The sequence below is a fragment of the Mercenaria mercenaria genome, chromosome 1 (genome assembly GCF_021730395.1).
Source record: "Mercenaria mercenaria strain notata chromosome 1, MADL_Memer_1, whole genome shotgun sequence".
Lineage (NCBI taxonomy): Eukaryota > Metazoa > Mollusca > Bivalvia > Venerida > Veneridae > Mercenaria > Mercenaria mercenaria.
This window is the reverse complement of record NC_069361.1, coordinates 82762306-82779606: the sequence shown is the minus strand read 5'-3', so window position 1 is coordinate 82779606 and position 17301 is coordinate 82762306. Positions and strand designations below refer to the sequence as shown.

The 17301-nt window shown below is 36.0% G+C and overlaps 1 protein-coding gene across 1 annotated transcript in view; it reads right to left on the bottom strand.

The window, feature by feature from the left end:
- The window catches only part of LOC123564804 (papilin-like), a 409588-nt gene that overhangs the window by 18894 nt on the left and 373393 nt on the right, over positions 1-17301 (bottom strand). Inside the window, exons 25-36 of the mRNA XM_053520994.1 lie at positions 13960-14139; positions 10597-10791; positions 9966-10181; positions 9359-9547; positions 8748-8951; positions 7406-7567; positions 6973-7149; positions 6475-6696; positions 4973-5140; positions 3880-4104; positions 2527-2796; positions 1771-1938 (exon numbers count right to left, since the gene is read on the bottom strand). Of these exons, the coding sequence (XP_053376969.1) occupies positions 1771-1938; positions 2527-2796; positions 3880-4104; positions 4973-5140; positions 6475-6696; positions 6973-7149; positions 7406-7567; positions 8748-8951; positions 9359-9547; positions 9966-10181; positions 10597-10791; positions 13960-14139 (2376 nt within the window). The remainder of the gene's footprint in view (positions 1-1770; positions 1939-2526; positions 2797-3879; positions 4105-4972; positions 5141-6474; positions 6697-6972; positions 7150-7405; positions 7568-8747; positions 8952-9358; positions 9548-9965; positions 10182-10596; positions 10792-13959; positions 14140-17301) is intronic.

Here is a 17301-nt window from a genome sequence, read left to right as displayed (position 1 = left end):
AGTGCCTATGGTTTCCTTGTTTACTGTTCATCAAGTTCAATAATGAAATCTAACTTTTAATTGTTCAACAATTTCAAGAAACTCATTTAGTTCTACAGTATGTTCAGAACTTTCCAAATATGTTTTCAGAAATCAAAAAAAATTCTTTTACTTGTACATTTAAAACAATAGTGATCATGTGTGGTCTTGGGTCAGTGCCTCAAATCTAAGGAGTTTTATTTTGTGAAGTTTAATTACTATTTTAAAATAGCAAATAACTTAACAAGAGGACCATGATGGTCCTGAATCGCTCACCTCTTCCCACATGACCCAGTTTTGAGTATGACGTCGTTTTTTTTCTATTATTTGACATAGTGACCTAGTTTTTGAGCTCATGTGACCCAGTTTTGAACTTGACCTAGATATTATCAAGATAAAAATTCTGACCAATTTTCATGAAGACCCATTGAAAAATATGGTCTCTAGAGAGGTCACAAGGTTTTTCTATTATTTGACCTATGGACCTAGTTTTCGAAGGTACGTGACCCTGTTTTGAACTTTACCTAGATATCATCAAGGTGAACATTCTCACTAATTTTCATGAAGATCTCATGAAAAATATGGCCTCTAGAGAGGTCACAAGGTTTTTCTATTTTTATACATACTGACCTAGTTTTTGACCGCACATGACCCAGTTTCGAAAATGACCTAGATATCATCAAGGTGAACATTCAGATCAATTTTCATGAAGATCCATTGAAAAATATGGCCTCTAGAGAGGTCAAAAGATTTTAATTATTTTAGACCTACTGACCTAGTTTTTGACCGCAGTTGACCCAGTTTCATTCTTGACCTAGATATCATCAAGATGAACATTCAGACCAACTTTCATACAGATCCCATAGAAAGTATGGCCTCTAGAGAGGTCACAAGGTTTTTTTATTATTTGACCTACTTACCTAGTTTTTCAAGGCACATGACCCAGTTTCAAACCTGACCTAGATATCATCAAGGTGAACATTCTGACCAATTTTCATGAAGATCCATTCAAGGGTATGGCCTCTAGAGAGGTCAAAAGGTTTTTCTATTTTAAGACCTACTGACCTAGTTTTTGATCGCAGTTGACCCAGTTTCAAACTTGACCTATATATCATCAAGATGAACATTCAGACCAACTTTCATACAGATCTCATAAAAAATATGGCCTCTAGAGAGGTCACAACATTTTTTCATTATTTGACCTACTGACCTACTTTTTGAAGGCACGTGACCCACTTTCAAACTTGACCTAGATATCATCAAGGTGAACGTTCTGACCAACTTTCATGAAGATCTTATGAACTATATGGCTTCTAGAGAGGTCACAAGGTTTTTCTATTTTTAGACCTACTGACCTAGTTTTTGATGGCACATGACCCAGTTTCGAACTAGACCTAGATATCATCAAGGTGAACATTCCGACCAATTTTCATGAAGATCTTGTGAAATATATGGCCTCTAGAGAGGTCACAAGGTTTTTCTATTTTTAGACCTACTGACCTAGTTTTTGAACTTGACCTAGATATCATCAAGATGAACATTCTGACCAACTTTCATAAAGATCCCATGAAAAATGTGACCTCTAGAGTGGTCACAAGCAAAAGTTTACGGACGCACGCACGGACGGACGGACGACGGACACCGCGCGATCACAAAAGCTCACCTTGTCACTTTGTGACAGGTGAGCTAACAAGAAAAAGTAGTTGAACCTGAAACTTAATCAAACTCTCAAAATTGCTTGGTAACACAAACCTCTGGGGCTGCACTGGGCTTCACATTCTTCTCGCGTATCGAACCTGTTACCGTTGGTGTCACATCCTCCGTAGATAAACTGTTTACATTCTCCATTCAGATAGTCATAGTACCAACTCCTGATGTAAGCCCGGCATCGACCAGTATAGCTTTCCAAGTGGCATACATCTAGACATAAAAATTAAATAAAATACGATGAAATTCTAACATAACTTTCAACTGATCTTTTGTTTAAAATTCAACTGATGTTTTGTTTAAAACACTGCTCTCTTCGTAGCTAGTACACAGGATACAGATATTTCGATATGTCGAGCCCGAAGTATGACCTTGACCTTTAAGCTACCAATCTAGTTCTTGCACATGATAAACATGCCAATTTATTTAAGAATCCCTTGATCCATGGATAAGTTACAGCCCGGACAAACTTAGATGGACGCACACACGGATGCACTCAAGCACATACACCGAACCACCACTGTGTCAACTATGTCGAGCTCACTGACAGGGGGCTCAACAAAAATGCTCTGTAAAAGAAAGCACAATTAATGTACAGACAGGTGTACAAAGCACCAACTACATGCTCCGAAACCAGACTTTTTTTCAAGTAGCACAAAATACTTTTCAGGAGCTGTCAAAAATTCTAGTTTCGAGGAAATATGTATCCTTTTCACAAGATACTGCAGCACAGAGTGTGAAATACATTCATCCTTGGTAAAAATGTGAATGCAAAATTTAGGATAAAGAATTTGCTCTCACCAACACCTGTGGCTGGCTGGACAGTTGGTATTTCACCACTTGACTCTTCAATATGTATGTCTGGTTCTGCAGTTGTGGCAACTCTTTCCCTGTTATACCAACGTGATGAATCGCAGTAAGTTCTACACTGTTCTTGACTCTCAAAGTTGTTATGGTTACCAAGACAACCTCCATAAGTGAACTCATCGCAGCCCTGACTAACACTGTTGTAATGCCATCTCTTTATGTACTGTTTGCAAGGTCCAACATCAGCTTGCAGCAGACAGATTTCTGCAATATAGGAAATGATTTACAGAAATTTGTAAATTTAGGGAATGATTAACAGATTTCTGTAATGTAAAAAGTAACATACTAATTTTTGTAAAGTAAGAAATGACCTGCGATTGGCATACTTTTGTACTAAAATGAAGTTTAGATATTCATCAGATATAATACTATATATGTACTATATATGTAGTTGCAATGGGCTATAAATCTTGTCTTCCTTAACCAACCTACATGAAATTTGCAGGGCCTGTATCAGTTAACATGTTTGCCATGTCTCATTGAAATCCTTTCAACCATGTCTGAGTTATGTCTCCGTACAGACAGAAAACAGAATAAAACAATATACATGCATTATATATACATGTACGAAGGGCCATAAATCTTGTCTTACTCTGCCAATCTGACTGAAACTTGCATAGTGGCATTTTCCTACAGCAGTTAATATTTTTACCATGCTTTAATTAAATACACTAAACCTTGTCATAGATATGGCTTCTGATCGTCGGAAAGACAGACAGACGGAAGATGGACAATGCCAAATCTATATCTCTCAGCCTTCAGCGGGCGATAGTAAAACACAGATATTTTACTCCTAACCTCTTATACACATACAGTATAAATTCTCAAATTGTCAAATACCTCCTTACATAGGCAAAAATTACACTTTTAAATTTGCTTTAGCAGCCACTTGTATTAAGCAGACATTTTTCTCCAGCAGCCAGACAAACTTTTTTCTAGTTTCCAACTGCCTTAAGCAGCAACACTGCTGCCACTCCCTTGGCTGACAGATTGAAACAGATCCGACTTATGTTCTTCCAAACTAGACTAGATTCATTTTCAAGTAACCTCTTTAGAGCAAGGTCTCTGTACCAAAGTAAAGTTTTAGTGTTTTCAGCAGTGAATCCCTACAGAGGCTTCACTGTACAGGGTATAAGCTTAAAACGCTTAGTTTGGAGACCAATCTCAAAACTCAGTATCTAATTGGTTGATGCTAGATTTAAATTTCAAACTGACCAATGGCAATATTAAATTCTTAGACTGGTCTACAAACTCATTTTTATAACACTAAATCAAGTATAAGCAAACCTCTCCAGGATGACACTCTGTTATTGGTTCCCCTATTGTCTTCTCGCTCTGGTTCCCTTGCCAAACATTTTCCTTCACAAGCCTCCAAAGTCTCAAAATTATTAGCATTTCCACCACAACCTCCATAAATAAAGTTCTCGCAAGCACGAGTTGAGGGTTCGTATCGCCAACGACGCATGTAAGCTAGACAACCGATCTCAGGATCTTCATTCTTCTGACAAACAACTGAAATTTTTTGTCAAAAACTCTTTAACACAGAGACATTCATGAATCCTAAACATTATAAAACATCAGAAATTTCTGATACATCTAAAAGGTGTATTACAAGCCTGAAATTCTTTTTCAGGAATGGATTTTAGAGTATGCTACAAAAAATATGATTTGATTTGTTGGGTTTAACGTCGCACCAACACAATTTTAGGCCATATGGCGACTTTCCAGCTTTAATGGTGGAGGAAGACCCCAGGTGCCCCTCCGTGCACTATTTCATCACGAGCAGGCACCTGGGTAGAACCACCGACCTTCCGTAAGCCAGTTGGATGGCTTCCTCACGTGAAGAATTCTACGCCCCAAATGAGGTTTCGAACCCACATCGATGAGGGGCAAATGGTTTGAAGTCAACGACTCTAACCACTCGGCCACGGAGGCCCCCTACAAAAAATAACCATTGGTCTGCTAAGAAGGTATTTTTTTCAGAAAATGACTTAGTATGGATAGCAATTCAGTGATCTCACATAAAATTATAACCCAAACTTGATCTAATTCATGCTAGATTAACTGCAAGCTTATATTCAGTCGCTCCTGGGTCAGCTGTCTCACAAATTTCATTTTACGGTAATGGACCAACAATGACAATCCGCAACTTCAGTGCAATTACGTACACGCAGTATGCAATTTCTGCATCCTTCAGTCATAATAGAAAATCATTTTATGTATCAACGGAAGAATGTCAAAATAAGGAGAATACATAAACGGAAAAAGAAACTGCTGAAAGTCATTATGGGTCCACTACATTAAGTGCTGGAAAACCATGCCTACAGCAACCACTTCAATTTCATTTTCCCTTACATAAGACATGAACATTTTTGTATACCATTTCTGGGACAGAAGGCCTCACATTCCTCTCGACTCTGGAAGTTGTTGGCATTTCCACCACATCCGCCGTACGTAAACTGTATGCATTTTCCTGTTAGACTGTCGTACCTCCAGTTCCGAATGTAAGCCAGGCAGTTACCACTGTCTTCCGCCATAGCACAAATCTCTGTAACAGATGACAAGAGATGTTCAGAAACTTGTAAAATAGTAAAACATAACTATAATAAGTATTTTAAGGGGACACAAACAACAAAGATTTAAAATACTGTTTGAAATTATAACCTGACTAGATAACTATCATCAATAAACTTGATATATATGATGGCTATTTTATGGAATAAAAATCTGTGAGTAGATCCTTTGGAAGCATAGAACGCAACCAAGCAAATAAACAGCAGACGTGCTTTGATCAAGTCTGTTCCTGAGAGGTAACATCCCTTAAGCCCCTAACATCAGCTTAGACAGAATTCTATTAAAGTAACACTAAATACACTCCATGATACCAAAGGACCAGAAAATATAACAACACTGATTCTAAGTTTACAGCAACCACATGGCACTCTAAGACTGTTATTATGATAGTTAATAAAATCTGAGAGAAGATCGTTGGGTTGGAAGTCAAAATGACAGACACTTTTCACATTGCTTTCAATGAGACAGTTATCACATACAGTCAATTGCTTGTAAAACAGGAACACATTTCGTCATCAAATAAGTAAAGAACAAATGTAACAACACTGCCATGTGGAGTAATACAAACTCGAAGACATTCTCAAAATATTGAGTATAAATGTTTTTTCCTGTTAAAAGTCAAAATGACCTTGACTTCTGATCCACTGACCTCAAAATCAACACGGGTCCATTCACTGTCCATTAGAAATGTGCTTACCAACCTTGAGCAATTTAGGTCAACAAGCATTTAAGATACTGAGTGGAAACAGTTTTTGTACTAAAAGTAAATGACTGTGACCTTGACTTGTAACACATAAAACTCAAAATCCATATGGGTCATCAACTGATCATGAGCATTGTGTCTGCCAAATTAGATGATTGTAAGTAAATGTGTTTTCAAGATATCAAACTGAAACAATTTTTGTACTAAAAAGTCAAAACAACCGTGATTTCTGACCTGCTGACATAGAGTAATGTAAGAATTTGAGGACTGTAAGCAAAGAAGCTCTCACAATATTGAGGGGAAATGCTTTTTGTACTTTTGACTTTGACCCACAGACCTGATAATCAGTAGAGGTCATCTACCGCCCATAAGCAATAAGCCATTATAGGTCAAAGCATTCTCAATTTATCTGAAGGAAATTAAAAGGCTAACAGACCAACCAACATACAGACAGACAGACAGACAGACAACAACAGCACCATCAAATAATACATCCATTGAGGTTCATAAAAATCCTGTAAAACCAAACACAATGTTACAATAGCATTAATATGAGAGTCTGTGACGACAAAACACCGAATGAATATATAGATCAATACACTCACCACCAGCTGAGGCAGGTTCTGGAGCTCTGGTCACTGGTGGCTCAACAACCTGTCCGAGGCATTTACGGTTACATGCGTCTTGAGAGTCAAAATTGTTGGCCGTCCCACCACATCCTCCATAAACAAACATTTCACAAGCTCCTGTGTCTGCGTTGTAAGTCCAGTGTTCCATGTAAGCCAGGCAACGAATGTCTGATTCATATGTGAGAGGTCTACATACTCCTGTAAAACAAACGCTAATTAACACAGACTACATACAACATTATCATTCTTAATTTGTTATACAGTCTTTATTTTTTTCTTCTGGTGGAAGTTGATGCACAGTATGCATTTTTGAAATTATGTAACACAGAAAATTGCATGACAAGACCTACATCATCACAGTCTAGAAACAGGTACAGTATTTAAACAATAAATAAGCCAATCTGCCTTGCTAAACAAAATCTAAAAATTTGGTCAAACTGAATTGCTTTTTGTTAAATCTAAAAAATAACTTACTCTCCCTACTACAGTAAGCATCACATTCTGCTTGACTGCGGAAGTTGTTCTGGTTGTCGTTGCAATCTCCATTTGGCACTTCTTTACACTGTCCGCTCAATTTCTCGTAATACCAGAAAGGTCCACTATCTCTTCTCGAACATGGTGTTTGTAGGGGTAAACTGCAGACATCTGATACTGCAAATAGAAGGATACATGCAAAATTAACATAAAATCAAATGAATTTCAAAACAGGTTTCATATGTCAACAACAAATTAAAACTGTGACATTCAGAATTTCAGTCTTTTTGTTGTTAATAATTACAAGTAATTCATTCCAGAAATAATCCCCAAATATAAAAGAACATGAAAGACTTAATGAAGTAAAAGTGATTCGAATAACATTAAACCTACTCTATTGTGTCATCTAACAAATGCATGAATTTCGGCATACCTTTCTGTTTTGGCTCGTCTGCCAATGGGGATGTACAAATTCCTCCACCGCAGGCATTCTTACAGCACTTCATCGAATCACTGCACTCGTAATCTTGCGAACATTCTACCTGACAAGTGCTCCCTTCTCCTTCCCTAGCCAGCGGACAGTAACCAGGCTTGACTGAAATTATACCATTAGGATTCAAGGTCATAACACTCGAGTTTGAGCACCAGTCTAAGAATTTAGCCAATAGCCTTGCCATTGGTTAATTTCAAACTTGTGCTCACAGATGCTGGAGTTTTGAAACTAGTGTCCAAATTCACTTTCATATATTTGTGACCCAGATATTTATGCAACTCATAAAATCATCAGACTTTAAAACATTCAGAAAGTTCTAGGTAATACCATCAAAGATTCTAAGGATGAAGGCAGATCGCTGTAGTCATAACACAGAAATGTTTTTCTTTTTTTAAAGTTTAAAAGTCCCATCAGCCTCTTAGGAAACATGACCTGACTAGCCTTAGTTCTGAAGGTAGACCCAGGAAGCCTCATCCCAGATGCCCCTGTGGGCTCTTTCTCAGGCATGGGCCTACACCTGTGTAGAAACACTGAGCTTCTGCATGCCAGCTGTATGGCTTCCTCACATGATGAATTCTACATCCCTAAGTAAGGTTTCAAACCCATATGAGCCACGCCATGAGAAAACCAACATAGTGGCTTTGCGACCAGCATGGATCCAGACCAGACTACACGGATCAGGATCCATGCTGTTCGCTAACAATATCTCTAATTCCAATAGGCTTTGAAAGCAAACAGCATGGATCCTGACCAGACTGCGTGGATGCGCAGGCTGGTCTGGATCCATGCTGGTCGCAGAGCCACTATGTTGGTTTTCTCATGGCACGGCTCATATCACTAAGGGGCAAGTGATTTGAAATAAGTGACCTTAACCCTAGTAGCCACTTAGGAAGTCCCATCTGGACATTATTTTCAGACTACAGTTGTGACACTAATTGAATCTCTCCCTCTTAACTTGGAAGAACTTGATCCTAGCATTAGCTTTTATGGACAAGTAATTCAGTTAAGTTAGATCTGGACAAAGCAGTCTGGATAATTAAAGAAAATGTATTTTGTGACTGAGACAGTTTTGCATCAGTTCTTTGCAATGGTTTTATCAACTATAATGTTGCTTGATTTACTAAAGTGTCCCTGCAAAAAATTTTCAACTTCTATACATGAGTGTGGTGAGGTGTGGGGCAAAATTAATTATTTAAGATGTTATGTTTACAACTTTGAACATATTCCTTGGTGCTGAGAAAACTGACCGAAAAGAATGGAGGTAACTAGTATCTTATTTTACCTCGTGAAGGATATCTAGTGACAGGTCGATCAACTCTCACATCTTGGCAAGCTGCCATACAGCTCCTGTCATCGGCAAAATTGTTTCGGTTTCCTTGGCAACCGCCGTAAGTGAACGGGAAGCATCGGCCTTGTTGAGCATCATAGTAGTATCTTCTTATGTTACCACGGCATGTACCTACCTCCTGGTTCAGCTGACAATCATCTGAAAATCAATTATACTTTTGAAACCCATTTAGCACAAAATAACTGCTAAAACAAAACCATTTTGTAACAAATCACACTGTCTTTCTCTCTTTCTCTTTTGTAGAACAACTTCATCAACCACTGTCAACATGATATTTTTGAAAGTAAAAAAAATCAAGATGTTTTAAAACTTTTTTTATCCTTGCCTTTGACCTTGACCTTGGAGATACCTGACCCTTGCATGCCAGAAATTATCTTATCAAGCCTAACATTTGTGTAAAGTTTCACTGAAATCCCACAAACTGTTTAAAAGTTAAATCTGAGACCAAATACTTTGGAAGGACTAAAAAACTAACAGTTAATGCTACGTACTGACAAGACAGCAGGATTGCCATTTCCCTCCCTTTTAAGCATGAAAATTCTCACCTTTTCTATCTCTTCCAGGTCTCAGACTACAGTATGATGTACATTTATCTTCTGTTTCAAAATTGTTATGGTTTCCAAGACAACCACCATAGGTAAATGGTTCGCACTTCAAAGTGGTAATATTGTAGAAGTATTTGGTCACCATGCGGTCACAAGGCCCAACATCTGGGGTAAGCTCGCACACTGGTTCTACAAATTAAGAAGTGTAGAAATTAAAAGTTATCATTTTATTTCTAACCCCCGTTTGGCTAACTGAAATATTGTCATTTACAAAATGAGGTGCCTGTTCCTATCAAAACTGCTGATTTTATATACAATAATTTATTGCCCAAGAGACTGCTGGTAAATAGCAGCTAGTGTCTTTTGGTACATATGACTTATTCTCTTTCAAGATAAACAAATTCACATTAAATTGCTTAAACCATATTATTATAAAATACTTTTCCATCCGCTTTATCAATTTCATAGAAACCTCTGCTAATAATATCCCAAAACTTTGTAATATCTTGCTGCACCCATACTGGCTAAATCATTTTTTGTGTCTGCTACATCCTAATACAAATAGATGCCTGCTAATAATGTCAGATTATAAACTCTTCTAACTTACGTCTGGTCCTGGTCTCAGTGGTCCGTGTTGGTACCTCAGCACGGCAGTACTGTCGACACTGGGTCTCAGTCTCAAAGTTGTTCCTGTTACCACCACAGCCACCGTACGTGAATTCTTCACAGCGTTTTGTCTCCGCATTGTAATAATACCTTGGAATCGATGCCCGGCAAGGTCCGGTGGCCTGTGGTTGAGCACAAACCTCTTTGGCTGTCAGAGCTGTATTAATGATAAACATAAGTTGAAAGAAACATGTCAAATCTTAATTTGGCTTTAATTTTACTGTAAAATTTTCGTGAGGGACTAATTTCTGTGGAGTTCACGGTTGTGTCAATCCCAGAAATTAGATCCCGATAAACAAATCAAGTTATTGTTTGCTTTATCTTCAAAACATGAAATTCACAGATTTATATCATCAAGAAATAACCATGCTCGCCAAAACTGAGAAGTTTCATCTAAACAAAATTAAATTATTTCACAGTATTTTACTCAAAAAAGTTTGATATGCAAATTATTTTGAGCTGCAAACCCATCCTGCATTACATTGCATGAATGTATGCACAAAATTTAGGGTGTATTATACAACAACTTCTTGCAAACAGAGATAAAACACTGAAGGTTTTCTATAACTTACGTCTTTCTCTTGCAACACCACAACGTCTCTCACATTCATCCTGTCTTTCAAAGTTGTTATCGTTACCCTGGCAACCTCCGTAGAAAAACTGCTCACATGTCCTTGTTCTTGGGTTGTGGAACCAACGTGGAAGTGCTGCACGGCATGGTCCAATCTCCTTCGGCTGCTCACATAAAGGAACTTGCGGACCTGGTTCTGGAGAAAATGAAAAGACAATTTTAATTCAAAGAAACAGATATCGGACCTATACATGCAAAAAAACGACTAGCTTTGAATTAGAGTGCAATTAGTTTGAGACTGTGACTGTTCTGTTAAACAGGTTGTGAGATTATTTATTCATGCGCGACTATAAATATGTTGCATTTTGAAAATTAAAAGCCATTCTCTATGAAAACAAGGCCTTGTACAATGGAATTATAGAATATCTCTTTATTTCTCAGACAGAAGAACTGCCTGAATTACATCAGAAAAACAGAAATTTTAATACAGCTCACAGGGGAGTTGTTTTTGAATGAACAAAATTGCGTAACATGTTGAAAATACAGCAGTAATATAAGTCATCTTATCAAGTCTTGAAATGACAAAATCCCAGTGTGTATTGTTCCTGAATTTTCTTGGAAACGCCTGGTTTTCATATAAAATCGCTTAAAACAAAGTTTTGTGCAAGTTTTATACCTATTCTAGTTTTCCTACCATATACATGTATTTAATATCTTAAATTATGCCAATATAACTCAATTAAGAAATGAGAAATATTTAAATAAAAATATACAAGAAATGAACATACTCTGAGAAAGACACTAACAAAAGCAAGCAGGGAAAGCATAACTAGATATACATATACAGTATAACTAAAACCAGTTCTGAATAAGGAAACAAAAAAGAAAGCATTTTTTTTTTTACAATATAAAAAAGAAAATAAACCAAAATAAATGTCTACAAAACATAACAATTCACACCTATACTTAGAACAGTAACAAAAATTACTTAATCTAAATAACAAGTTTCTAGACATTTCATTAAACCAAAGGGCATTATTTCATTTATTTTGACACTTTCATGTAACAATTACAGAAAATCGAAATTCCATTTTTGGGAAGTGCTACTTCAAATAATGAAAAAAGGCCGTAGTGTCTGGAAACAAGACATTATTACAAAGTCTCAGTTAAAATCTAATTCAGGAGTGTTTTACTTGATTTATTTGTCTTTCTAACAACAAACAAGCTGTCTGTAACACTGAGGAAACATTTTCTATATTTCTGTAAAACAAAAGCAATGTAACTTTAAGACTGACTGTCATGTTAAATACCAGTACTCCTGAATATAATTTATAAATCATTCCGTCTTTAATTTGGATTCTTGAGTACACGAACACAGCAAAGCTTTCTATTTCCACAAAAGAGGATGCAGTGAGGCATAATTAAGAATCAGATGGTTGTTATTCCCCAAATTAAACTAGAATCTGATGTATGGATGCTTTACATATTGCACTGTAAAGGGTCAAAGTTCTGCAGTTGGAGTATCTATAACACACTACCATTCTTAAGATCTGTCCTTACTAGCAATTGGTGGGAAATAATTCCACATTTTATGTACAAAGTCTTACATATAAAAAGTGTCTTTCCATGTTTGGCCTCCACAAAATTTGAATGCTAACAATACTGTGCACTTTATATATTGACAGTGAACCTTTAAGTAAAATAATTTTTGTAAATGGTAAGTGTTCAGGCTAAAAAATGTAAGTACAATTTGTTATTAATAAAGAAATTACACTACACAGCAAAACACTTGAAACGCTCATCTCTACCTTTAGGAAGATTAAAAATAACAGACAAAAAATGTAACTGTATTAATTTTGTAGAAAATAATTTTCTAATCATTAAAAAGAAGTAACTACAACCCATTTTTAAGGTTTAAAAATAGCAAGATTTCTAAAAAATAAACATGACAAATGAAAAATTTCAGATTACATTGAATGTTATAACTTTGTATATATCAAGGGCACATTTCATGAAGCTTACTTAGGTCAAAGTTAGAACTTAGGTATTTTATGAATAACATTTAAGTCGATTCAATGAACTATTCAGATATTCCTAGAATACTAGCCAAAAATAAAAATTAGGTAGATCTGTTATAAAATTGAATTAATGAGAACTTTTTAAAACAATACAAGTTATATCCTACGAAATGAATGTGTTTTAAACATCCATACTTATGAGAGAACTTCAGGTTAAACTTAGGAAGTTTTGTCAAACACTGGCCCCGAACTTCTTCTAAATGGCAATTTCAAGTTATCATTTTTTCACTTCATATTAAGAATTCTCTAAAATCTTTAATATTTCTACTATGTATCATATACATCATACTAAAGTCTTATAGGAAGAAGGTAAAATGGCAAAGCATTACACAGATATTGGTAAATTATAGAATACATAAATCAACACAATAAAAATTATTCATGTTCGTGAATACAACACTAAGCTTTTACGAGACAGCAAGGGGTGTTGCAGCTATAACAGAAAAAGCAGGAACAGTAAAATAATTGCAACAACAGAGTATCTAGAATGTTACTGAAGCCATGGTGATGTCAGAATTAAATGAAACATACTGCAGGATTTTCTTCCGGAAGAGGCTTTAAGCCATTCTTGTCAATCAGTTCTGAGAAATTCACTTCAGCGTACCATACAACTTCTGTTAACAACATCTCCAAACATTAAATACCGTATCAGTTCCTCAATACAAACGCATGCGAAACCAGTCTCCCAAATAATACAGCATCACCACTCGTGTAGCAAACAAATTTCTGTCTTTTAAGCGGTGCTGCTAAACAGAGGCTGTACGGTACTTATTTCTCAATGTCAATATTCAAATCTAATTTACAAGTCCCGATTTTACTTTTTTGTGCTATCCTCTCTTAATTAAGAAACTGTCAGACTATTTCCTCTCTGGCACAATAAGAGCAAATTGGAAATGTAATATTCCAAAAGACTGCTGTGATTCTAATCTAAATTTTCAAATTTACAGTTTTTGCTTTTTGATCAATAATGCTGCATGAATTATGGCATTTTAGATTTTTCATTTTCTTTTTTTGAATAACAGCTTAAACTCAAGCAGGATTTTACATGTTTTCATGTTAAAAAATTCTCTCATCCTCTGCATGTTAAAGATCACACAGAAAGAAAGCTTATTTACATGATATCAGCAAAAAAATAATTTTTTCCCCAGAAAAATTTCTGAAATTATTTGTTTCTGTAAAATGATGCTTTTGAATCATATTCCAAATTAATATTTTTTTTCTCATCAACAGTCATTTTAGTTCCCAAACATCACCATGTTTCATTCATTCTAGTAAAAACCCTGTACCTCTGACGACAACAACGTTCTGACAAGTTGTTAAACATTCCTTTTTGGATTTAAATCGGTTAGTGTTGCCCTCGCAACCACCGAACCAGAATCTATCACATTCGTTTTCTCGCATGTTATAGTACCACATGACTGTATAGTCTTTGCATGGACCAGTGTTCTTGTCCAGGTGACACTGCACTGTGGGGGTAAAGAAGTATTACATAACATGCTTATATACATTTGTAAGAGTATGGTGGCCAAACAGTGCCATCTCATTTGTATTCTCTCTATTTCTTGTTTTCTCATTAATTCCAAAAAAAAAAAACAACAATTATTTCTTTTCAGAAAAATGTGAGATCTAAATATGTTTACATGTACAGATAGGTGTAGAAGCTCCCTGTATTCAAAAATAACTAAGAGTTAAAAATAATTTGTCACTCATTACAGCTATGTTTCAATACAGTCAGCATTTCCACAGTTACAACACTCTCATAGAAACCATACATATAATTTGTATGCATACACATGAAATTTCTATCATAGATATGATGAGAACTGAAGTGAGATGGCACATATCCCGCCAACCAGAAGAAACAGGTAGACTTCTTTGTATGTGGGGTGTTAAAAAAGTAATGCAACTTGGGCTGTATTTTGAAAACTATGCTTATTTAGTTAAAAATTCCTTTTTATTTTGACTGAATGAATTCTCATCCCCTCATTAGCTTCCAGCATTTCTTCCAATCTTTTACCCAACAGGAAAGATTAGCAAATGCAAAGATTTGTTACATTTCTTTTTGAACATCCTTGCATCTAAATAAACTACTTTGAATCTTCATTGTAACAGTTTTTCTCTGTTTACAAAAGTCCTTGTAACATTCATCTGTACAGTGGTTTCAACAACATTGCAATTCTGTTCACCTTATAATTACATTCTGGTAAAATATTGATTCATGAATGCCTATATAATTGCAAGAATAAGAATTCAAGACAGGACCCAAACAAGGAGGAATACTGGTGACTATATAAACGTATAATTGTTAACTGATGCTCGGCAATGTTGCTGCATGCAAATTTATTGTTTCTGAATGTCTTATTTTACTAAAGAAGCTCTTACAACTTTATAATCACACGGAAAACCTAGCCTCAATTTTACCGAGGCATCAATATTTTTTAAGTAAACTTTTTTCAAAGAGGCAAGATTACTGTGCAACATTTGCAGAATTTTCACCTAAATATTCAAATAAATTCCAGGATATTAGTTTATGTAAAACATGTAATCCCTAGAGAAATGCTGTTTTAAATTGTATCTCACAATAATAAATGAGGTATTGTTCCTGAAATATTACAAGCATAAAGACAGTCAAGGTTACATTTTGTGGAGGGAGGCTGGCCCTCCAAAGCAGAGTGGTTAAGGTCGCTGACACTCACTTGCCCCTTACAGCTGTGGATTTAATCAACACTTGAGCATAGAATCTTTTTATGTGAAGAAGCTATCCAACTGGCTTGAAGGTTGGCAGTACTACCAAAGTACAAATAAATTGCGATTTCACTTATTTCCCTGGGGGGCCAATTTTCATGAATTTTGTCAGGTTTTGTCAATCCACGAAATTTAATACCAAAGCAGTTAGCAGTCAGGCAAAGTATGTAAACTACTCATTCATTTAATGTTCAAAGGTCAAAATCCAACACATTTTGTGTCCATGGAATTATATAATTTCACATAATTATGTCTGAAATAAGGCCTGAAGAAACACTCAACATTTTAGCTGGAAATCATCATATTACCAAAATCGCGTCAGAGCAACATAAAAAAACAAGACGCCAGAACACATGCCCATGGACTTTGAATAATAAAGACTGATGTTAAAGTTTTAGACTTTGACCTAAGAGCAGTCTTGGGTAACATAGTTTACTTACACATTCATGCATAGTTATTTTAAAATCCATGCATGAATGACAAAGATATGGACCGGACATGCCCATCAATGCACTATCATGCAAAATGATCTTTAACGTCTAAGTGTGACCTTGACCTTTGAGCTACGGATCTGGGTCTTGCGTCTGACACGTCGTCTTACTGTGGTACACATTTATGCCAAGTTATTTGAAAATCCATCCATTGATGACAAAGATATGGACCGGACACGCCCATCAATGCACTATATTTTAACGTCTAATTGTGGCCTTGACCTTTGAGCTACGGAACTGGGTCTTGCGCACTGCACGTCATCTTACTGTGGTACACATTCATGCCAAGTTATTTGAAAATCCATCCATTGATGACAAAGATATGGACCGGACACGCCCATCAATGCACTATCCTTTAACGTCTAAGTGTGACCATGACCTTTGAGCTACGGACCTGGGTCTTGCGCACTGCACGTCGTCTTACTGTGGTACACATTCATGCCAAGTTATTTGAAAATCCATCTATCGATGACAAAGATATGGACCGGACACGCCCATCAATGCACTATCCTTTAACGTCTAAGTGTGACCTTGACCTTTGAGCTACGGACCTGGGTTTTGCGCACTGCACGTCGTCTTACTGTGGTACACATTCATGCCAAGTTATTTGAAAATCCATCCATCGATGACAAAGATATGGACCGGACACGAAAATTGCGGACGGACCGACAGACTGACAGACCGACAGACTGACAGACGGACAGACGGTTCAAAAACTATATGCCTCCCTTCGGGGGCATAAAAAATAAACACTTACATTTGCAAACTTGTTTCAAAAGCCCAAAATTGATGCAAAGTTCTTATTACATTTCTAAACAATTATGTAATTTCATAATTTTAATACTTCATTTTCACTGATATTGTGAAATATGCTTAAAACAACAACAAATTTTGAAGCACACAAACATAATGTACAGAAGTGAAAATCGGTAAGACCCAAATTTGGCACACATTTATGGGTAATATAGAAAAGCGTTAACTAAAGTCTGAATATTGAGAAAATTAAATGTAAAGGTTGTCTCAAAGACACATTAAACCTTTTAAGAATTTTAGGAAAAGAGACTTATCAAAAACATGCATAGTTATGAATACATTTTCAGAATCTATTAATTTTCTCTTTGCAATGGAAAATGTATATCTCAGACATAAAAGTTATTGATTGCAATAGACTCAAAATAACCAAATTTCATTTCCACAAAAGACTGAATCATTTATCAAGCACTAACAAAATTTGCCACTGAAATGCTCTTGGCGAAAGCTTTGGAAAATAATGCCGTCAAGGAAATTGTTTTCTCCGAATTTGCAATAATGTAACACACCACAAATGATTTGGTAAATGGCAAATCTGTTGAGTATAAATTAGTTTGCAGTAAACAATTCCCATATGCAAAT